The 24,003-nt window shown below is 49.3% G+C and overlaps 1 protein-coding gene and 1 long non-coding RNA gene across 2 annotated transcripts; one reads left to right on the forward strand and one right to left on the reverse strand.

Moving 5' to 3' along the window:
* Positions 1-9,596: 9,596 nt before the first annotated feature.
* Positions 9,597-16,722, reverse strand: ANGPTL4 (angiopoietin like 4). The gene is given in 7 exon segments (NM_001038644.1): positions 9,597-10,266; positions 11,786-12,067; positions 12,155-12,250; positions 12,585-12,698; positions 15,786-15,903; positions 16,030-16,140; positions 16,296-16,722. Coding segments are annotated over 7 exon segments (1,239 nt in total). The 5' UTR covers positions 16,632-16,722; the 3' UTR covers positions 9,597-10,084.
* Positions 16,072-21,218, forward strand: LOC146405506 (uncharacterized). The gene is made up of 3 exons (XR_014837662.1): positions 16,072-16,287; positions 17,892-19,953; positions 20,475-21,218. It is a non-coding gene; the product is annotated as an uncharacterized LOC146405506 (long non-coding RNA).
* The last annotated feature ends 2,785 nt before the right edge of the window (positions 21,219-24,003 follow it).

Consider the following 24,003-nt stretch of genomic DNA (forward strand, 5'->3'; position numbering starts at 1 on the left):
GGGGCTACGTCCAGGTAGTGTTACGCTATTTAACGTCCCAATGACGTCATAGGTCAATGCGCGCGGCTCTTCTGGACGCTCCCCCCACCGCTTGCCCCATAAATGGCCTTTTCCGGGGGGGCGTCTGCTTGGGGACCTTTTCAGCTTAGAGGGAGATCCCCTCTCTCTGGATTGCAGTTTCTATCCCTGCATTGGTGACTCGTTAAGATACCCCTGCCTCAGCTTCCTCCCTTTGTATAACGGAAGAAACTCACCTTATGGAATATTTGGAGTATGATTAGACCATTTACTTAAATACCTACTAAAACAACCATCCACAGTCTGTCATTAAGTCTTTGTTTAACAAATATTTATAAATCCTTCGTGTCATTCCTTCTCTGTCCCCTTATGTTGTTTTATTCCACAACCCCCTCGCCCCCAAGGATTTATCCCTACTTGACGAAGTATTTCTTTCTCCGCCCTGTTAAAAAGCAAAATTCAGGTGAGTACATTTGACGATCTAATAGCCTTTATTAAAAAATTCGTGAGTCAAGTAGCATCTCATCTGTTAAGCAGAGATAGTCCGAAAGGTTGCTCAAAATGGAAGACGTTTATAGGAAGGAGGGTGAGACAAAGAAGTCATGACGAGAGAAAAAAACAAAAGTTCGTTTGGAGGAAAGTAAGCGTTCAGGTAAGGACAGCATCTCATTGGCTAAGCTGTGGTGTCTTCATTGGCTGGGCTTGTTGCTGGGAGGGAAGAAAATCTTTTCTCCTTTAATGAAGTAGTTGCAGTGTCTGTTTGGGAGTGCAAGGTAAGTCTCTTGTGATTGGGGTCTGTAACTGATGTCTTCCTGATTGGGGTCTTTGAGGAGTGGTTGGGCGTAAGAGCTCCCTCTGAAAGCCTTTCCTGACTCCAATTTTAGCTGAGGTTTCCTTTTTAAAATTTTCACAATCTAGGAGTTCCCATTGTGGTGCAGAGGAAAACCCAACCAGTATCCATGAGGATGCTGGTTCAGTCCCTGGCCTTGCTCAGTGGGTTAAGGATCTGGTGTTGTCGTGAGCTGTGGTGTAGGTCGCAGATGTGGCTTGGATCTGGCTTTGCTGTGGCTGTGGCATAGGCTGGCAGCTGTAGCTGGGATTCCCCCCTAGCCTGGGAACTTCCATGTGCTCTGGGTTCAGCCCTAGAAAGCAAAAGATAAAAATAAAATTTTCACAGTCCAGTAGTTTATTTAGTTTCTGTTCCTCACCAACAGAACATCAGCCCAGTGAAGGCAGGGGCTGTGTCTGTGGCAGTCGGTGTTGTGTCCACAGTGCTCAATAAATGATTAATGATAATGTCAGAGTGGGGCTCATGTGCTAATTGTAATAATAATTATTATTGCCACTTGGACCTCTTCCCTGGGATGTCCACCTAGCATCCCACATACAAATTTGACCTCTTTTCCCATATTCTCTTCTCCTCCAGTGACTCCATCTCTCTTCCACCATCATCAAAGCCAGAGTTCATGGACTCCTGTCCCCTTCTCAACCTTTACTCTCCTGCCCTTCTCTCCCATCCCCTCCCTCAACTACGTTATTCTGTCCCTCCTTCCTCCTGACCCCTTCTCTCCCCCTCTGTTGCCACCACCCATATACTGGCCCTGTCATCACTCCCTGGTCCCATGGAGTGTCCTGCTCCTCAAGCTACCTGTTGTGCCCTTTACCCCGACAGTTTGTTCTTCCCACAGCAGTCAGAGTCTTTTTTCCCCCATTTAATTATTTATTTTTATTTTAAACTATTTATTTATTTTTGTCTGATCCCATGGCATGTGGAAGTTCCCAAGCCGGGGACTGAACCCATATCACAGCAGTAACCCAAGCTGAGATACTGGCAACACCAGACCCCTAACCCACTGTGCCACAAGGGAATTACTTGTGGGAATTACTTATTTTAAATTGAAGTATGATTGATTTACAATGTTGTGTTAATTTTAAGTGTACAAAGTCATTCAGTTGTATATACTACATATGTATAAATCTATTGTTTTTCATTTATAATCACCAAATACTGGAAGCAATCCAAATGTCCATCAACTGGTGGTATATCTATTCAACTGAATAGCACTCAGCAATAATAATGAAGGCACAGAGTTCCCGTCATGGCTCAGTGGTTAGCGAATCCGACTAGGAACCAAGAGGTTGTGGGTTCGATCCCTGGCCTCACTCAGTGGGTTAAGGATCTGGCATTGCCATGAGCTGTGGTGTAGGTTGCAGACACGGCTCGGATCCCCGTGTTGCTGTGGCTGTGCCATGGCTACAGCTCCAATTCGACCCCTACCTAGCCTGGGAACCTCCATATGCTGCGGGAGCAGCCCAAGAAATGGCAAAAAAAAAAAAAGACAAAAAAAAAATAAGGAAGGCACTACTGTTATGTGTAACAACACAAATAAATCTCAAAAGCAACATGTTAAATAAAAAAAAGGCAAAACAATAAATAAATAAATCTATTGTTTTTCAGATTCTTTTCCCATTATATGTTATTACAAGATACTGAGTATAGTTCCCTGTACTATGCAGTAGCCTTTGTTGGTTGTCTTTGTATTTTTTTGTCTTTTTAGGGCCTTGTTCAAAGCATATGGAAATTCCCAAGGTAGGAGTTGAATCAGCTGTAGCTACTGGCCTACACCACATTCACAGCAATGTGGGATCTGAGCCTCATCTGTGACCTACACCACAGCTCATGACAACGCTGGATCCTTAAGCCACTGAGCGGAGCCAGGGATTGAACCTGAGTCCTAATGGATACTAGTCTGGTTAATTACTGCTAAGGCATGATGGCAACTCCGGTTGTCTATTTTAGATATGGTAGTGTGTACATGTTAATCCCAAACTCCCAATTTATCTCTCCCCCCACACCCAGAGGGAGTCTCTCTCTCTTTTTTTTTTTTTTGGCTTTTTAAGACCACACCTGCAGCATATGGAGCTTCCCAGGCCAGGGGTCTATGCCACAGTCACAGCACATCAGATCCGAGCCTTGTCAGTGACCTATACCACAGCTCACAGGAATACCAGATCCTTAACCCACTGAGCAAGGCCAGGGATTGAACATGCAACCTCATGGTTCCTAGTCGGATTTGTTTCTGCTGTGCCACAAGGGGAACTCTGAGGAGTCTTTTAAGATGTAAATCAGATTATCTCTATCCCATTTTTAAAAATTTTTTAGTCCTTCCTCTAAGGACTAAATGTTCAGTGAGCATTTACTGAGCACCTACTATGGGCCAGGCAGTCCTTTGGGGCTGAGGATGCAGGGTTAAATGAGATGAAGTCCCAGCCATCACAGAGTTGACAGTCTAATAGGGGCAGGCAGACAAGTAGCAAATAAACCACTGCACATATAAGATAATTTCAGAGTACAATGAGGGGAATAACCTGGGCTATGTGACGGTGGGTCTTCTCAGGGTGGCAGGGAAGGCATCCTGGAGGAGGAAGAATTTGCAATGAGTCAGAAGGAGTGGGAGGAGGTGCTGGGAACAGCATTTCGGGTGGACAAAAGAAGCAAGTGACAGAGAGCCCAATGGCTCTGAACAGCCAGGAGGCCATTAGTGGCAGGAGAGTGGAGTCCAAGGGGCCAGAGGTGAGATTAGGCAAAAAAAAACAAGGCAGGGAGTTCCCACTGTGGCTCAGTCGGTTAAGAACCTGACTAGTAGTCATGAAAATGTGAGTTCGTTCTGTGGCCTTCCTCAGTGGGTTAAGGATCCACTGTTACCATGAGCTGTGGTGTAGGCTGTGAATGCAGCTTGGATGAAGCATTGCTGTGGCTGTGGTGTAGGCCTTCAGCTTCAGCTCCCATTCACCTCCTAGCCCGGGAACTTCCATATGCTGCAGGCAAGAAAAGGCAGGGCAGGCTGGAAGGCAGACTAGGGAGGACCCTACTGTCCTTTGTCTACACACGTGCAGGCTAGTGGCTTGAAGCCCAGCACATTCAGGCCCAAACCCCCTCCGCACCCCATCTGCATTCATCACCCTGCCTCTTTTTTTTTTCTTCCTTGGCTATACCAGTGCCAGGCAGAAGTTCCCAGCCCAGGGATGGAACCAGAGCTACAGTGGTGACGGATGGAACCAGAGCTACAGTGGTGACAATGCCAGATCCTTAACTCTCTGCACCCCCAGGAAATCTGTCCCCTACCTCCCTTGCCTCACAGTGCAGCCAGGGGGGCTGTGCACTGGTTTCCCAGACAGGAGCTGTACTTCCCATCAAGGCCACCAGGCTTTTGCTCTCACAGGCCCTCCTCCAGCCGTGCCATTCCCCTCCCCCACCTTTGTAGCATTTTCATCCTTTGAAAACTGACTCAGGATTTCCCTGGTGGCTCAGCAGGTTATGGATACAGCTTTGTCGCTGCTGTGGCTCGGGTGACTTCTGTAGCAAGGGTTTGATTCCTGGCCCTGGAACTTCCACGTGCTTGGCCAACCTCCCTTTCACCCCCCCCAAAAAACAGCTGACTCAGAAGTGACCTCATTGTGAAGGCTCTTCTGTCTGGGTCAAGTTCCTCTCCCCACCCACCCAGCACGGCTCATGGTAATGATAATATTAGTTACCATGGCTCGTGTTTATGTTGTATGCTTACTGTAAGCCAGACACTGCTCGGAGTGCTTTTCACATAATGCTACGTGAAGTCCTCAGGGCACCAGAACAGGAAGTGGTGGTGTGGATGGGAGGGTGGGGCACTAGGCCATCCCTATTTTCCAGATGTGGGAACTGAGGCCATAGCGCTTTAGTGTTCTGTCCCAGGTCCCCCAGGAGAGAGCTGTAGTTAAAAGCACTAGCTCTAAAACACTTCCGCTTTCATGCCGTTAAGTAGAGGTCAGTATTTGTTTAATGACTTTTTTTTTTTTGCCACACCCACCACACCTGGAAGTGTCTGGGACAGGGATCGAACGTGTGCCACAGCAGCAACCTGAGCCACAGCAGTGACAACACTGGATTCTTAACCTACTGTGCCACAAGGGAACTCCTGTTTATGACTGTTTTCATAGCTTTTTTTTTTTTAAGGTAAATTTTATATACAATGCAATGCACAAATCTTAAGTGTACAGGCACTGAGGCAAAGGCATACACTGGGGTAACCCACCTATATTGAGGTTCAGAACATCACCATCACTCAGAAAAGTTCCCTCACATCCCTTCCCAGTCAATTCCTCACTAGCCCTCCCAGAGGCAACCACTATTCATTTATTGTGGGGCTTTTCTTCACTGTGGCTCAGTTTTCTAGCAATTTGAAAGCATTGGCATTGTTCCATTTTCATGGGGTTTAGTTTTACGAATGGGTGACACTAATTTTCCACATGCTGTAGAGATATGGTTTACATTTTTTTTTGGCCATACCTGGGAAGTACCCCGGGCCAGGGTTCAAACCTGCACCACAGCAGCGACCCCAGCCACAGCAGTGACAGTGGGGATCCTTAACCTACTGCAGGTGCGGCAAAAAAAAAAAAAAAAAGAAAAAAGAAAGGAGTTCCCATTGTGGCTCAGTGAGTTAAGAACCCAACTAGTATAAATAAGGACAAAGCTTTAATCCCTGGTCTCATGCCATGGTGTGGCCCTAAAAAGTAAAAACAAAAACAAAAGCCTGGGTCAATAAATTCAGTTATGCCTGAGAGGGAGCTTGATGATGCCTGTCTGGCTCAATTATTAACAGCACACCCCCTTTCGCTCTCAGCAGTGTCTTCCAGTTTGTCCCATCAATTAGAGGTCACCTTATCTGTAATGGGAGGGGTTTTAAAGTCAAGCCTGGTGTAGGCAGGGATCTTTTTCTTTTTTTGGAGGGGGGGCACACAGCCACAGCTTCTAGAAGTTCCCAGGCTAGGGGTCAAAGGGGAACTTTCTGTTCACTAGTGTCCCAAGCACTTGGGACAGGGCCTGGCTTGTAGTAGGTGCTCAAGAAATACTGGTTGAGGAGTTCCCATGTGGCACAGCAGGTTAAGGATCTGGTGTTGTCACCGCATTGGCTCAGGTTAATCCTTTGGATGTCCTACAGTTTATCCATTTACCTGCTGAAGGACATCTGAGTTGCTTCCAAATTTCAGCATTTTTTTTTTTTTTTTTTTTTTTTGGTCATTTTGCCTTTTCTAGGGCCGCTCCCTTGGCATATGGAGGTTCCCAGGCTAGAGGTCTAATCAGAGCTATAGCCGCCGGGCTACACCACAGCCACAGCAACGCAGGATCCGAGCCACATCTGCAACCTACACCACAGCTAACGGCAACGCCGGATCCTTAACCCACTGAGCGAGGCCAGGGATCGAACCCACAACCTCATGGTTCTTAGTTGGATTCGTTAACCACTGAGCCACAACGGGAACTCCCCAGCATTTCTAAATAAAGCTGCCATAAATGTTCACGTGCAGGAGTTCCCTCCTGGCTCAGTAGGTTAAGGATCTAGTGTTGTCACTGCTGTGGCTCTGGTTACACCTGTGGTCAGAGTTCAGTCCCGGGCCCAGGAAGTTCCACCTCCATGGGTGTGGCAAAAAAAAATAGTTGAATTTTTATACATAAATATTTTTAAAAGAAAATTTAAAGGAAAACTTAGGCACACATGCACCAAAATGGGAAGGATCTACCCCAAATATTGCATTAATGTAACACACTAGAGCTGAGCTCTCCAAGATGGTAGCCATTGACTACTGTGGCTACTGAGCCCTTAAATACAACTTGGTCCAAATGGAGATGTACCCATAAGTGACAAATCCATTCTGGATTCAGAAGACTCTGCAAAAAGCCATGTCAAATACTTCAACAACTTTTACACTCATCACATGATGAAACGGTAATATTTCTTTAAATTTGTTTGATGTATACAATGACTTTATTTTATTTATTTATGTTTTTTTGGCCCTGCCTGCAGCATATAGAAGTTCCCAGCCCAAAGATGAAACCCACACCACAGCAGGGACCAGAGCTGAATCCTTAACCCACTGAGCAAGGCCAGGGATCAAACCTGCAACCTCGTGGTTCCTAGTCAGATTCGTTTCCACTGCACCACAATGGGAACTCCGCCATTTTTACCATTTTTAAGTGAACATTGAATGCAGAGGTTTTCGTTTGGTGTTTTTTTTTTTTTTTTTTTTGGCCATGGTGTGTAGCTTCTTGATATGGAATCTCAGTTCCTAGATAGGGATAAAACCTGGACTTCAACATTGAAAGCACAGGATCCTAATCACTAGACCACAAGGGAACTATCAGCAATAAAGTATATGTCTTTTTTTTTCCTTCTCTTTACTGGATCCCAGGCATATGGAAGTTCCTGGACCAGGAATCAAATCTGATCCAGAGCTGTGACATATGCCACAAATGTGACAACACCAGATTCTTAACTCACTTCACCAGACCAGGGAGTAAACCCATGCCACAGTCTTGACCTAAGCCACAGCGGTGACAGTGCCAGATCCTTAATCCGAGGTGACCCAGCCAGAACTACAATAATGTCATTTTCTTTTCTTTTCTTTTTTGGTCTTTTGTCTTTTTAGGACCGCACCCATGGCATATAGAGGTCCCCAGGCTAGGGGTTGAATTGGAGCTAATAGCTACTGGCCTACACCACAGCCACAGCAACATGGAATCCAAAGCTGTGTCCGTGACCTACACCACAGCTCATGGCAATGCTAGATTTTTAACCCACTGAGTGAGGCCAGTGATCAAACCCTAAACCTCATGGTTACTAGTTGGGTTTGTTAACCAGTGAGCCAGGACAGGGACTCCATAATATATATATTTTTTTGTTTTTTTGCCTTTCCTAGGGCCTCTCCCGTGGCATATGGAGGTTCCCAGGCTAGGAGTCTAGTCAGAGCTGTAGCCGCTGGCCTACGCCAGGGCCAGAGCAACGAGGGATCCAAGCCATGTCTGCAACCTACACCACAGCTCACGGCAATGCCGGATCCTTAACCCACTGAGCAAGGCCAGGGACCGAACCCGCAGCCTCATGGTTCCTAGTTGGATTCGTTAACCACTGAGCCACGACGGGAACTCCCATAATATTTTAACTTTGTTTCTTTTTAAACTTTTTCTGCTTTCCTTTTCTTTTTCTTTTTCTCTCTCTCTCTTTTTTTTTTTTTTTTTTTTTTTTTTGGTAGCCTTTAACAAAAAAAAATTTTTTTTTGTCTTTTTTTTTTGCCTTTTCTAGGGCCTCTCCCGCGGCATGTGGAGATTCCCAGGCTAGGAGTCGAATCAGAGCTGTAGCCTCTGACCTACGCCAGAGCCACAGCAACTCGGGATCTGAGCCGTGTCTGCAACTTACACCACAGTTCACGGCAACGCCGGATCCTTAACCCACTTAACCCAGGCATCGAACCCGCAACCTCATGGTTCCTAGTCAGGTTTGTTAACCACTGCGCCACCATGGAAACTCCTTAAAAAATTTTATTGAAATATAGTAAGTTTATAAGGTTGTGATAATTTCTGCTATACAATAGAGTGACCCAGTCATGCATATACACGTATCCATTGGGGTTTTTTTTTAATTAAAAAAATTTTTTTAATTATTATTTTTAAATTTTTTCTTTTTTTAAATTTATTTTTATTATTATTATTTTTTGCCATACCCTTGGCATGTGGAAGTTCCTGGGCCAGGGGTCAAAATTGCACCACAGGGGAGTTCCTGCTGTGGCATAGCAGAAACGAATCTAACTAGGAACCATGAGGTTGCAGGTTCAATCCTTGGCCTCGCTCAGTGGGTTAAGGATCCAGGGTTGCCGTGAGCTGTGGTGTAGGTCACAGATGTGGCTCGGATATGGCATGGCCATGGCTGTGACATAGGCTGCCAGCTGTAGCTCCAATTAGACCCTAGCCTGGGAACCTTCATATGCCGTGGGTGCAGCTCTGAAAAGGAAAAAAAAGGAATTCCCATCATGGTGCAGCGGAAATGAATCTGACTAGGAACCATGAGGTTGCAGGTTCAATCCCTGGCCTCGCTCAATGGGTTAAGGATCTGATGTTGCCATGAGCTGTGGTCTAGGTCACAGACACATCTCGGATCCTGCGTGCTGTGACTGTGGTGTAGGCTGGCAGTTGTAGCTCTAATTTGACCCATAGCCTGGGAACCTCCATATGCCACCAAGTACAGCCCTAAAAAAAAAAAAAAGAAATACAATAAAAAAAAACAAAAAAAGAAGTCACTACAAAAAAGGCAAAATAAACATGCAACTCATAATTCTCTTAGATAGTTGGACACTAAAAAGTTAATCATGGAGTTCCCTTGTGGTGCAGCGGGTTAAGGATCTGGCAGCAGCTCAAATTTGATTCCTGTCCTGGGAATTTCCACATGCCACAGGTGCAGCCAAAAAATAAATAAAGTTAATAGTGATTCATGTGCCTAAGTATGGTCAGGAAGGGCTTCTCATTTTTTCTATCACCTACTTCCAGAAAGACTGAATGAGGGTTTTGTTTTGTAACTTTGGTAATAAAAATGAAATTCGCGTCATGAAATAATAAGTGAAGGAAATTGAAATCAGTTGTTGGAGGGGGTAGGGATTAACCAGTGTTGTCAAGAGCCCTGGGAGTGTTCACCCTCCACCCTGGGAACATGTTTATGTGGACTTTGAAAACTGTCCACTTTTTAAAACAAACTGAAGAACAAAAAAGAACAAAATGTTCTGAGGTTGCTTTTATTCCAAGAATTCTGTGAGTTTTGCCCCGGATGCCGTTGGCATTGGCGCCGGCTTGCTCACAGCACCCACATACAACAGCACCCTGAGGGTGCCTGGGCCCTACAGAAGTCCTGGTCCCCCAGCCAGTCAATGTGACTGAATCTGCCATCGAGGGCCTGCCTGGCTGTCCCCGAGTGGTCCCTCTGTGTCCCCCACTCCTCAGGCAGGTGAAGAGTGTGCCTCCGTGCCTCGCCATCCTATGCTTTCAGGGTCTGTGCCCTGTAGCCCTGCAGCTCCATCTTTCCTGGAGGGTGTTTCCTGCAGCCCCCCACTCATCAAAGGCCTCTCCAGTCGTGGACATCTTCGCTGTCCATGAGGCTCCAGCTGGCTCCTGCCTGGAGTCCCTGCCCAGGCAAGGAGTGGCCACATGCTGGGCCAGAGTCAGAGTCAGTGTCCTCTGGGAGCCTGGGACCAGGCCCCAGCGAGGAGGCTAAGAGGCTGCCTCGGCTACTGTGGGCTGGATCAGCATGGTGGTGGCCTGCAGCGGGTAATAGCGGCCCCGCCAGGTCTTCCAAAAGATGCCCTTCTTACGCTGCTCCCGCTGCCGAGGGATGGAATGGAAGTACTGGCCATTGAGGTTGGAGTGGCTGCAGGTGCCAAACCACCAACCACCTGCCAGGGTCAGAGAAAAAGGAATATGGTTAGGCTGGGGTCCTTGGGCCTCCACTGGGGCTGGGATGGGGATAAGGCTGGGCGTTGGACATCACACACATTTTTTTTTTTTAGGGCCACACCTGTGGCATATGGAAGGAAGTTCCCCGGCTAGGGGGTCGAATCAGGGCAGTAGCTGCTGGCCCTTGTCACAGCCACAGCAACACCACTTCCGAGCCACATCTGCGACCTATGCTGCTGCCTGTGCCAACTCTGGATCCTTCACCCACTGAGCGAGGCCAGGGATTGAACCTACATCTTTATGGATAGTGGTTGAGTTCTTAATTTGCTGAGCCACAATGGGAACTCCTCATCATACACTTTAGAAGAAATTGCAATGGTTGTCAAACTGTGTTCCGAGGAACCCTAGGTTGTAACAAAGGGACCTCAGGGGCTCTGGGTGCCGCCTGCCTGGTAACCAGAGCTTTTATGTCCGAGACCCTGGTGAGTTAGTTCTCTGCCCTTGGCACATGGCAAACAATTACTAAAGCCTTTCTCTGACTGTTCTCTTTCTCACTAGTTTGTATTAGATTGAACCATATGAATTTAACAATATTCTATCCTTCTTTGACTCACCAAAAGGCAGCTTCTAGTGTTTCACTTCTCAGGGCCCCAAGCTCTGCCTCTGATTTCATTAGAATGAGATGGGGTTTGGGAGTTCCCTTTGTGACTCAGCAGAAATGAACCTGACTAGTATCCATGAGGATGTGGGTTCAATTCCCTGGCCTTGCTCAGTGGGTTAGGGATCCGGTGTTGCGGTGAGCTGTGGTGTAAGTTACAAACTCAGCTCCGATCCCGCACTGCTGTGGCTGTTATGTAGGCCAGCAGCTACAGCTCCAATTCGACTCCTAGCCTGGGAACTTCTGCATGCTGCGGGTGTGGCCCTAAAAAGCAAAAAAAAAAAAAAAAAAAAAACAAGGTGGGGTTTGTCTTGGTGGCTTTGACACACACCAGCCACCATCCCACAAAGGTCATCTCATTGTATTTTCATAACAAACCCATGGAGTGGACAGTGTGGTTATACCCGTTGTCAAGATGGGGAAAGTAAGGGGACAGTGTTAAGTCAGTTGCCCAAGGGCAGCAAGTAAGAAGAAAAGTGGGGCAGTTCCTGTTGTGGCTCAGTAGTTAGGAACCAACTAGTATCCATGCGGATGCGAATTTGACCCCTGGCTTGGCTCAGTGGGCTAAAGGATCCAGTGTTGCCTCATGCTGCCGTGTAGGTCGCAGATGCGGCATGGATCTGGCATTGCTATAGCGGTGGTGTAGACTGGCAGCTATGGCCCCAATTCAACCCTCAGCCTGGGAACCTCCTTATGCCTCGGGTATGGCCCTAAAAAGACAAAAAAAAAGAAAAGTGGGGAGGGAAGAGATGGTGTTGAAGGCAGGGCAGGGATGCAGAAAGGCTGGGAGGGGAGCCCCCTCCATGACGTGGCAAAGGGTAAGGTGAGGGGCAAGGCAGGGAGGGACAGAGCCTGCTCACCAGAGAGAATCTTGGCGCAGTTCTTGTCTCCTCGGAGGTCGTGGTCCTGATCCCAAGTGGAGAAGGGCAGGGAGAGGCCACTGGGTGTGTCGATGGTGGCACCCAGTTTGCTAGCCACAGGTGCCGTGAGCTGCAGGCTGTAGGCAGTGTCCTCACCACCCAGGTGGACGGGGAACTGCAGGGACTCGGCATTGCCCTCCCAGTCTTGCAGCTGCACAGCCAGGCGGCTGCCACGGTCCCCCATGATGCGGTGCACCTTCTCCAGGCCCAGCCAGAATTCACCTAGGGCGGGAGAAGCTGCTGGGTGAGACGGACACATCTCCTCGGCCCCCTCCTCCCCCATGCCTTGGGTGGGCTGGAAACACCCACCTTTGGGATCTCCGAAGCCATCCTTGTAGGCTTCCCAAGGCTGGTTAAAGTCCACCGAGCCATCCTGGCGCCTCTGAATTACAGTCCAGCCTCCATCTGCCCAGAAAAGTGCAACATCACCGGGAGGATTCTTCTTACGGGGGACCCTGACTCCCCCATCTGATGCCCAAACCCTAGACCACCTCCAAACCAAGGGAGGGCCATGTTCCTCTCATCCACTCCAGCAGGACTGGAGGAAGGTGGTCAAAGGAAGAAACTGTGGTCCAGCCAACAGGAGGGCTGGGGGGCCGGCCTAGATATTGGTCCCAAGGACCCAGCAGGAAAAGAGGAAATGGGGAGCAAGGCACAGAGGGGGGTGGACTGTGTATGTGACAGAAAGACAACTGGGCTCAGGATATTCCAGGCACTTGAGGGACCACCACATCCCTACCTGAGGTCATCTTGCAGTTAACCAGGAATGGCGGGGACCCCTGGGGCTGGATCTGGAACAATCCACTTTGCCGCTCTCCCTCTTCAAACAGCTCTTGGCAGTCTCTGGGCAGTCCTGCAGGACAGACAAAGATGGGGGATTGAGGAGTTTCCGTCATGGCTCAGTGGTTAACGAATACAACTAGAAACCATGAGGTTGCAGGTTCGATCCCTGGCCTCACTCAGTGGGTTAAGGATCCGGTGTAGCCATGAACTGTGGTGTAGGTTGCAGACATGGCTCCTCGGATCCCACGTTGCTGTGGCTGTGGCATAAGCTGGCAGCTACAGCTCCAATTAGACCCCTGGCCTGGGAACCTCCATATGCCACTGTTGCGGCACTAGAAAAGAGAGAAAAAAAAAAAAAAGATGGGGAATTTAGCAGAGAGCATTCCTGTGGGGAGGTTGTCTTAGGAAACGGGCATGTCTGGGGGCTTTTTCTGACTCATATTAGAGGCCCCAGCTTCTGGAAGAGATTATGTCCCTGACTTCCCAGACTAGGCTAGGGGCATGGAAGACTTCCTACTTCCCAACATTGGGGTCACCTGGTGATCTCTCCCCAACTCTCCACACTGAACGAGGTCCATGAAGCCCGGGAAATGGACTGGCTCCTTGCCCACCATCTGGTAGGATGCGCAGGCTGATTCTAGCCCACAGCGGTTGTTTAATGAAGACTCCATGGATGAGAGTTCCCGTCATGGTTCAGCAGTAACGAATCAGACTACTATCCATAAGGATTCAGGTTCGATGCCTGGGCTCACTCAGTGGGTTAAGGATCCAGCATTGCTGCGGCTGTGGTGTAAGCAGGCAGCTGCAGCTCCAGTTCAACCCCTAGCCTGGGAACGTTCATGTGCCATGAATGTAGCCCAAAATACCGAAAAAGCAAAAAAGACTCCATGGGTGAATGATTGGAAGAGCTGGACCAGAGGGAGTGTGGGGCAAGAACTGAGATAAACAGGAGACTCTCTGCTTTGTCCAGTGGGCGGGTGGGGATCAGGTCTGGATGGGGCTTGGGGGCACCACAGAGTCCCTGCCTGGGTCCCTGGTATCAGAGAGGGAGGGGGACTAGGAGTGAAGGAGGGAGGGAGGGAAGGAGGAAAGAGGGAGGGAGGGATGGCTCCCCCGGCTGTCCCCACCGCAGACTCAGGAAGTCCCCACCCCCACCCCCACCCCATCCGGGAAAGTAGGGGAAAGGTTGCGGGGGAGGGGAAGGTGCAGGTCAAGGGGTGAGGGTGTCCGCAGTGTGGGGGTGGGGGCGGGTCCAGAATGACTGGAGACATTTTCCGGCCCCTGAGGCAGCTCCCCTTTCCCCTACTTTCCTCTCTTCCAATCACAACAGGCAACCCGCCAAACCACCAATGTGGCTTCCATTAACACCAGCTGTTTGTCTCCTCAGCTCTGAACTTTCCCCTACTTGGCAGGGCCGAGTCTGGAGTCCCCAGACCTACATGTACCCCCCCACACCTTCCCCATCACATTCCCCAGCCTAGACTTATGCCTCCCGGCCCTGCTCGGAAGCCCCTCATCCGCTGGGCTATGTATGGTTTGGGAGGAGGCGATGGACCCTTACTGGTGCGGGAAGGGAGAGAGAGTGGTGGGATGGAGAGGTGGGGGAGCCCTCAAGACCAGAGGGTTGGAGTTCCCGTAGTGGTGAAGTGGTTAACGAATCCAACTAGGAACCATGAGGTTGCAGGTTCGATCCCTGCCCTTGCTCAGTGGGTTAAGGGTCCAGCGTTGCTGTGAGCTGTGGTGTAGGTTGCAGATTTAGCTCGGATCCCACATTGCAGTGGCTCTGGCGTAGGCAGGTGGCTACAGCTCCGATTCGACCCCTAGCCTTGGAACCTCCATATGCCACGGGAGCGGCCCTAGAAAACGCAAAAAAAAAAAAAAAAGGCCAGAGGGCTGGAAGCCAGCAAGCAGCCTGTGGGCATGAAGAGGGAGATCAGAACTTTCACCCAGTTGGCTGCTGGCTGCCGCAGATGCCAGGCGATGGGTAGGAGGACCACTGGGAAGCCAGCCAGGTCTGGAGTAGTGAACTTAGGGTGGGACTGAGACACTGGGAGCTGGAAGCTTGTGTCAGGCACACACGGGCATGCGAGACTGGAGATCTGGGGTGCTCTGGGACGTATGCAATTAAGGACCCAGAGTTTGTAGCAGTTGGGAGGTGGGAAGGGGTGAGCAGGGACTTCCGGGCCAAGGGAAGGGTGAGGAACCAGGTGTGGGGGTCAGGAGCCCTGGATTTGTAAGAGATGCAAGAGTGAGTGGTGTAACCGAATCACTTTGCTGTATAGCAGAAATTATCACAACATTGTAAATCAACTCTACTTCCATAAAACTTTAAAAATGAGAAAAAAGGAAAAAGTAGGCTAGGGCAGGGAGATGAGGCTCCCCTGACCCAGCCTCCCCTCCCAGATCCACACTCTATAAGAGACCATGGGGGCAGCAAACATCAGAACCTCCCCTTCCAGGCAGCCATTCTCTCTTCACCCACTAAAGGCTCCAGCATCCCTGACTGGCACCCCTTTGTCCACCATCCCACCCTCCTAGAAGGTTCTAACCTCCAGGAAGGTGTCCCTGAGCTGTATTACCCCTTTCCTCACACCCTTGCTGCTCAAGTCCCTCTTGGACCCTCTTTCCCAACCCCTGCTCCTTTCTTTTCTTTTCTTTTTTTAGGGCCCCACTGTAGCATATGGAAGTTCCCAGAATAGGGATCAAATCAGAGCTGCAGCTGCCAGCCTACACCATAGCCACAGCGACATAGGATCCTAGCCACATCTGCGATCACACCAAAGCTCAGGAGAACGCCGGATCCTTAATCCACTGAGTGGGGCCAGGGATAAGAACTTGTAACCTCGTGGATACTAGTCAGGTTTGTTACTACGAACCACAAAGGAAACTCCCCCTGCTCCATTTAGTGGCCAGCGAGGTTATGGGGAAAGCCCACTGGCTTGCTGGGAAGAAGGGTAGGGTTGCCCAGCTGGGCAGGGTCAGGGATAAGGAGAGGGGTCCCCCCGTCACGCCTTCACAGGAGACCCCTAAGTTCACAGGAACTCAGGGCCAGGACTTTTCTCCTCCTCAGTAAGGTGGACCTGACAAGGAGTGGGGCAAGAATGGTAAGTGCGTGTGGGGGGTGTTGCTAGAGAACAGCAAAGGGCTGGACACTCACTGTGCAGGCGGCTGATATTGTGAGCTGGGCCAGCAGGCTGGGTCATCTTGGGTAGTCTTTTTCTCCTGGCAGCCTTGGCCACCCCATGGCCCAGGTGCATGGGAGCCAAGTGGTCCAGCTGGGAAAGGACAGGAGGAGGGTTTCAGGTCTGGCTGGCTCAAGCTGCCTGACCTGCCTGGCTGCACGTCCACACCCACAGGTCCAATTTCAACTACCCTCCCCATCTGGAGCAAGTATTGGGTACCTGGCCCTGCAAATTCTGGATTCTCAAGTGCTGCTTCTCCAGGTGCCGCTGCTGCTGGGCCACCTTCTGGAAGAGTTGCTGAATCTTGCTGTTCTGAGCCTTGAGCTGAGTCTGGGGAGAATGGGAAAACCCTGGTGAGGACCTGGCCTTCTGCCGCCAACTTCTTCCAACTCTCCATTCTTTGATTCTGGGGAAGGAAAGCCCAGGGAATCCGGGATGCGCCCCTTCCTGTCCACACCTTTACCGAGCAGTAGCAACGTACGTACCTGCAAGCTGTGGAGGGTCTCCGGGGCGGCGTCGCTTTGGGAAGGGACCAGATTCCCCGCGGTGAGAGGAGGCACGGCGGACCCCTCCGGGTCTTTGCAGGCGGCCCCGCACGCGCTCAGACGCCGTTCCAGCGCTCCTAGTTGCCCACGGGTGCGCTCCACGTGCTCCCGCAGCCCGCGGCCGAGCTGCAGGAGCCCGTGCGCCAGCACATTCACCTCGTCCCAGGACGCGAAGCGCGGCGCCTCAGGAGGTTCCGGGCTGCCCTGCGCGCTTAGCAGCCCAGCGGTGGCGGCGCACAGCACCAGCGCTGCTCTGGCTGTCGGCGCAGAGCGCATCCTTCCAGGTGGTCCGGAGGCTGGGACGCGAGGATTTCGGGACGCTGGGGCGAGGGGGCGCAAGGAGGACTCAGAGGTCGTGATGTGAGGGCTGGAGATGTGGAGGCCCGGGCGGAGACTCGCTTGGGTAGCGAAGCCAGAGGAAAGATTCGAATCACAGCCACCGGCGGTCCGCTTTGCATATCCCCTCGACGCCCTCTATTTTAAGCCCAGCGATGTAAGAGGCGGAGGAGGGAGGCGGGGCGCGGGGACTTCCGGGGGGCGGGGCGTGGGGTTCAGGGTGGGGTTCTGGACTCTTGAGGCAGCGTATTTACGGGAGTGGGGGATGCGCCCTCTGGGCGCAGAACTCTGGCTCCTCCCACCAGTCCCAGAGTGTCTCCACTGTTGTGCCTGGAGTACGTGATTCTTCCTCTCCCCGCGGTCCCCTTTCGAGTCCCCCCAACCCGCCCCCGCCACGCTCAGTGGGGATGGGGGAGGCGGGGGGCGGCATTCCTGACCCCCTCCCCAGCTCAAAAGCTGGCTAAGAAGGCCCTGGTGCGCTGAGCCTTGCAGAGCTAGGCGGAAACCTATGGACACTCCAAACACCTCCGCCCCTTGGAGACCTTCCGGGAGACATCGCGATCCCACGCTCTTTCCCGCTTAAGGCTTCGTCATTGCAGTTATGTTTGCGGGATTCCTTAACGTCCCTTATCCCACCCCGTACAACTTAGTGCTCTAGTGTTAGGGCCCTTCTGTCTTGTCGTCTCCGGCTGGAGCCTCGCTCCTCACTGCCCACTCTCTACCCTCAGGGTCCTCAGTGTCTGAGTCTTTGTCTGAATCAAGCAGGAACCTCGGAACAGAAAGAGGGGATAGGGAGTTCTCTTGTGGTGCAGCGGGTTAAGGAATCCGGCATTGTCACTGCTATGGTTGGGGTTTGATCCCTGGCCTGGGAACTTCCATGTGGCATGGGGCATAGCCCTCCCAAAAAAGGGGGAAAAAAAAAAAAAAAAAAGGATACAAGGAAGGAAACCCACCCCTCCTCCCTCATTCACTCATTTAACAAGCAGTCCTTTACTCTCCTGCAAGGAATTCCCAGGCTGGTGGAGAGACCCCAACGCTCTGAGCCTGGGACAAGGGCAGAGCTGAGACAGTGAAGGAATTGAGTGAGGGCATGACATGGACCATGTTCCACAAGGATAAGCATTTATTCTCAGCAAACTTTTTCTAAAGTCTTCCCCCTCCATCCCCACCAACTAATTTCATTATTTTTTTTTTTTCCAGAAAATTGAGGTTGGAGTAGAAAAACCAGCTTGCCAGGAAGAACCCTGGGCACGCTGGCTCAGAGCACAGGCAAGAAGAACAGAGTTGACTCAGCAGAGTTCTGAGCCAGCTCAGCCTCTGGAATCTGAAACTGCGTGCCCTGGGGCTGACGTGCAGGTCACCACTCATACACTTGGCCGGGCCGGATGCCAGGATGGCAGATCTCGGCAGCAGTGACAGGCAGATGAGAAGGGCAGGGAGGAAAACCTTGGCAAGTAGATCCAGACAGCCACCATCTGCCCTGGCAGCCAGCCTGCTCACCCCCCCACCCCCCAGCCCTTGTCTCTCTCTTTTTTTTTTTTTGGATGCCCCACAGCATATGGAGTTCCCAGTCCAGGGATCAGATCCGAGCTGCAGCTGTTGACCTAAGCTGCAGCTGCGGCAACGCTAGATTCTTAACCCACTGTGCCGGGCGGGGGATCCCATTGCGCCACAGTGGGAACTCCCCCTTGTCTCCTTCTGAGTGTGAGGCGGGGATGAAGGGTGGGAGGATGGTACATAGCTATCCCAGAGTACCCTCTCCTCCTCCTTGGCTTCTTGCACTGAGGAAGATGATGATCAGTCACTTTCCCAACTCCATGGTCTTTTCCTGATCCACTTTTCAGGGACTTCTACCTCTGTGCCATGTTTCAGAGGACACAAGACACCCTCAAAACTCTTAGAGGCTCCTGCAGTGAACAAGCTACACACACATTTGTCCAGGGATCCAGAGCTGGCACTGGATTACCTCCTAAAAACTGCTCTGTGGTATATGCCTTTGACCCAGCCATAACATATTACCATGATCAATTGTTTCTTGAGCACCCACTGCGTCCTGGTTACTGTGCTGGGGTCCATAAAGGTGGGCAAGACACTCCCTTCTCCAAAGTAGGCTTAAAGGTCAAAATAAATGGCATTAGAAGGGTGACCTGTGGGCTGGAATCTCTCATCAGAAAGAAAGCAATGAAATTGACTTTTTTTCCCCCCTGTCAATGGGCAGCTGAATGAAGTCCCTGCCTTTGGGAGATTTCAATCTGGAACAGGACACAGTCTCATGAACAGTGTCTTTCCATCTGTATCTCTAGGACCTAGGTTTCTGGGGGCCCCTCAGTCCCTCTCTATTAGTTTTCAATCGTTGGGGCTTCTGTTGTGCCATATGGGAGGAGCTGATCTGCCTGGGTAGGGGCTGCTTAGGGTAAAAGTAGCAGCGAACATCTACTGTACACTTAGTATATGCCAGGAATTGTTCTAAAATGATTTTATATGTTCCCTTATCCTAATAACTCCAGATGAGGTAGGTACTGTTGTATATATTTTGGCTGCACCTGGGGCATGTAGAAGTTCCCAGGCCAGGGATCAAACCCACATCACAGCAGTGACACAAGCCACTGTGGTGACAACACTGATCCTTAACCCATTGTCCCACAAGGGAACTCCTAGATACTGTTATTCTATCCTTTTTTTTTTTTTTTTTTTTGGTTACCCGGAGGCACATAGAGTTCTGGGGCCAGGGATCAGATCCCAGCCATAGTTGCACCCTATGCCACTTCAGCAGCAACAATAGATCCTTAACCCACAATGCTGGGCCAGGAATTGAACCTGTGTCCCAGCATACCAGAGACACCATCAATCCTGTTGCACCATAGTGAGAACTCCTGTTATTCTATCTTATTGATGAGGACACAGTGAAAGACAGGTTAGGTACTTATCTAAGTTGTCACAGAAATCTAGACAGAGCTGGGATTTGAAATGAGGCTGCCTGACTCACAGCTGTGTTCTTAGCAGCCATGCTGCCTTTATCCATCACAGCCCAGTGATACTTGCCTCCTGGTATTTTCACACCCTTGTGCAGTTCCTCTCCATCATATAACCAAGAGAATATTTTGAAATGATGGTGTGTGTGACTTTTGAGGTTAGGTCATAAAAAACATGTGGCTTCTGGGAGTTCCCATTGTGGATCAGAGGTAACCAACCTGACTAGTATCCAAGAGGGTGTGGGTTCGATCCCTAGCCTTGCTCAATGGGTTAAGGATCCAGCATTGCCGTGAATTGTGTAGGTCACAGACACAGCTCAGATCTGGTGTTGTTGTGACTATGGTGTAGGCCGGCAGCTGTACCTCTGATTTGACCCCTAGCCTGGGAACCTCCATATGCTGCGGTTGCAGCCCTAAAAAGAAAAAATAACAATAATAATATTAATAATAAATAAAAAGAAACCTGCCCAACCATGTTTTATTTTGAGTTCTGACACTGAGTGCAGCTAATGCTGCCTCCAGGAGTTGAAATCCTTTCTCCCGCTCAAATCTGTGCAGAAGCCAAGCTCTTTCTCCAGTTCTCTTCTTGTACCCACACCATTCCTCAGCCATGTTTTGGGCACAGACCTCACATGATCCTATGCCAGACCCCACCAGCCAAACCCCTCCTCAAGATATGCTTTGATTTGGTCTTCCCAGGATTTTGAATATCAGGAAGTTTTCAGATCAATTTAGCTTTTTTTTTTTTTTTTTTTCTTGCTTTTTAGCGCTACACCCAGGCTAGGGTTCCAATTGGAGCTAGAGCTGCCAGGCTACACCACAGCCACAGCAATGCAGTATCCTACCCACGTCTGCGACCTACACCACAGGTCACGGCAACTCCAGATCCTTAACTCACTGAGCGAGGCCAGGGATCGAACCAGCAACCTCATGGTTCCTAGGTTGGATTTGTTTCTGCTGCACCACGATGGGAATTCTTATCAGGAGGTTTTGAATGAAAGTCTAGAATTTCAGCTTCTCTTGCAAAATTGGAAGGTCTAACAGGAGCAATCTGCCGACCTGCTTGTTTGCAATAGACTAGAGCTGAAGGGTCACTGCACCCTTTGGCCAAGGTAAGCCTGTCCACCCCATCACTGCTCTGTGACACAGTCCTTTCTGTGCTCTGTCTTTGCAGATCCCTTAAGCCTCTCACCATTGCCTTTGGGCCAGTGTTTTTCTGTTGCCAGTGCCAGCTTCAAACCAGGGCAGGAGGGACCACTATTATGGCCCTGCACTTTATAGAGTGAACCCCTCCACCAGGCAGGGGGTTGCAGGAGCCAGGGATGTATTTACTGGAGCCCATAGACTTCTTCCCACACCATTGAATTTCCATTTAGGGTGATGAAAATGTTCTGGAATTAGGTAGAAGTTGTAGAACTTTATGTACTCGATGCCACTGAATTATATACTTAAAATGGTCAGTTTTCTGTTACGTGTATTTTACTACAATTTTAAAACTCTAAGAAAAAATCTTGGTAAAACAAAAAGAAAATAAATTTGGACCTGACCTTCCATATTTTTTGAAGGTATATTTCATAAAGTGGGAGGGTAGAACATGTTTTATCATTTAACAGAGGTTAGTTAGTGCATCAGTTTTCTTTTCTTTTCTTTCTTTTTTGTCTTTTTTTGGAGCTGTATCCGCCACATAAAGAGGTTCCCAGGCTAGGGGTCCAATTGGAGTTGGAGCTGCAGCTGCCAGCCTACATCACAGCCACAGCAATGCCGGATCCTTAACCCACTGAGCAAGGCCAGGGATCGAACCTGCATCCTTGGGGATGTCAGTCAGACTCATTTCTGCTGAGCCATGATGGGAACTCCTGCATCAGTTTTCTATTGTTGTGTAACAAATGTTCCCCAAACTTAGTGGCTCAAAACCACATCCAGCAGTTCTCGCTGTGACACAGTCGGTTGGTGATCCCAACTCACTTGTCTCTCTGGTATTGCCAGTTCAATCCTGGCCTGGAGCAGTGGGTTAAGAATCCCTCATTGCCACATCTGTGGTGTAGGTCACAGATGTGGCTTGGATTTGATCCATGGCCCAGGAACTTCCATATGCTGTGGGTGCGGCAAAAAGAAGACACACACAGGAGTTCCCATCGTGGCGCAGTGGAAACAAATCTGACTAGGAACCATGAGGTTGCAGGTTCCATCCCTGGCCTTGCTCAGTGGGTTAAGGATCCGGCATTGCTGTGAGTTATGGTGTAGGTTGAAGACGCAGCTCGGATCTGGTGTTGCAGTGGCTGTGGTGTAGGCTGGCTGCTACAGCTCTGTTTAGACCCCTAGCCTGGGAATCCCCATGTGCCGCAGATGCCACCCTAAAAAAAGACAAAAGGCGAAAAAAGACAAAAAAAAAAAAAAAAAAGACACACACACACATACACATTCAGGGGCCTTAGGAGGTCTTTCCCCTGGTGATCCTCCCTCACATACAGAGAGGAAAAAAGGAGGCATGTGTATATTACACACAAATATATATGCATATGTATGTATTTCCTTCTCTCTCTTCCTCCCTCCCCCATGTATATACATAAACACACATATATACATATATGCAAATGTTTTAGGGCCACACCCACGGCATATGTAAGTTCCCAGCCTAGGGGTTGAATCGGAGCTGTAGATGCCAGGCTACATCAAGCCATAGCAACATGGGATCCGAGCCGTGTCTGCGACTTATACCACAGCTCTTGTCAACGCCGGATCTTTAACCCACCAAGTGAGGCCAGGGATTGAACCAGCATTTTCTTTTTTTTTTTTTTTCCCACTGTACAGCAAGGGGGTCAGGTTATCCTTACATGTATACATTACAATTACATTTTTCCCCCAGCCTTTCTTCTGTTGCATGAACCAGCATTTTCATGGATGCTGGTCTGTGTCGTTACTGCTGAGCCACTATGGGAACTCCCATATATGCAAAATTTAATTATAATGTAGTACCTAATTTGCTCAATGCATAATTTCTCAAGATTTGAAACACTAAAATGATCAGACAGAAATGTATTTTCTGGTTATTATGTGTAAGATGAGCTATTTTTCTGATGATCATTCTGATACAACATTTCATGTCAAATATTTACCATACCCAAATGTACTCAGTTTAAATCATTACTCTGTGGAGTCCTCCTGTGGTGCAGTGGGTTAAGGATCCTGTGTTGTCACTGCAGTGGCTTAGGTCACTACTGTGATGCAGGTTTGATCCCTGGCCTGGGAACTTTCACATGCCACAGGTACAGCCAAAAAAATAATAATAATAATAAAATTTAAAATAAAAATAAATTAGGCATTCCCATTGTGGCTCAGCAAATTAAGAATCCATGAGGATACGGGTTCGATCCCTGGCCTCTCTCAGTGAGAGTAAAGATCCAGTGTTTCCTCCAGCTGCTGTGTAGGCTGGCAGCTGCAGCTCTGATTTGAATCCTAGCCTGGGAACTTCCATGTGCCACAGGTGCAGCCCTAAAAAAGGAAAGAAAAATAAATAAATCATTACTCTGTAAAAGAAATAAAACTGAGGTGACTCTTTTACAAAAAAGAGAGCAGGAGAGAAAACCACATTTACGTAAAGAGAGGCACAAGTATATACATATAATATGCACACAAGTACCTATTATACTCACATACGTATATAATGCACACATATGTATACACACACACATGTAAAACACATATTGAAAAAAGACAGTATACGCACTCTTTTTTTGAACCGCTTGAGGGTATGTTGCAGACATGACTTGTGCCTTTAACTGAGAGCAAGGACACTCGCTTATGTAACCGCAGCGCAGTTACTAACTTCAGGAAGTTTGACCCTGACACAGTGCTGTTATCTAATCTACAGTCCAGATTCCAGTTTCATCAGTTGTGTCCATGATGTACTTTACAGCTTTGTTTTCCCTCTGGGGTTCCATCCAGGGTCACATGGTGCATTTCCCTGTTGAATCTCTTCAGTCCCCCTTAATCTGGACCTGTTCCTCCATCCTTTGTCCTTCTGAACTTTGCCAGTTTTGAAATGCACACACTAGTTATTTGTGGAATGTCCCTTGCATTTGTCGGATGCTTCCTCCTGATTATGCGTTTTCTGGCAGTGATACTGTGTCCTCCCTGCATGGTATAAGCAGGCATGAGATAACTGTTTGCCCCATATTAGCACTGTTCATTGTGGATTTTTTTTTTCTTTTTATAGCCGCACGCATGGCATATGGAAGTTCCCAGGCTAGAAGTCAAATAAGAACTTCAGCTGCTTGCCTACCCCACAGCCACAGCAACGCCAGATACAAGCTGCCTCTTCAACCTACACTGCATCCTTT

This window comes from Sus scrofa, chromosome 2, assembly GCF_054392235.1.
Source record: "Sus scrofa isolate SSC_HxYL_T2T_F1_AM1 chromosome 2, Sscrofa_HxYL_maternal_Yorkshire_Landrace_v2.0, whole genome shotgun sequence".
In the NCBI taxonomy this organism is placed as follows: domain Eukaryota; kingdom Metazoa; phylum Chordata; class Mammalia; order Artiodactyla; family Suidae; genus Sus; species Sus scrofa.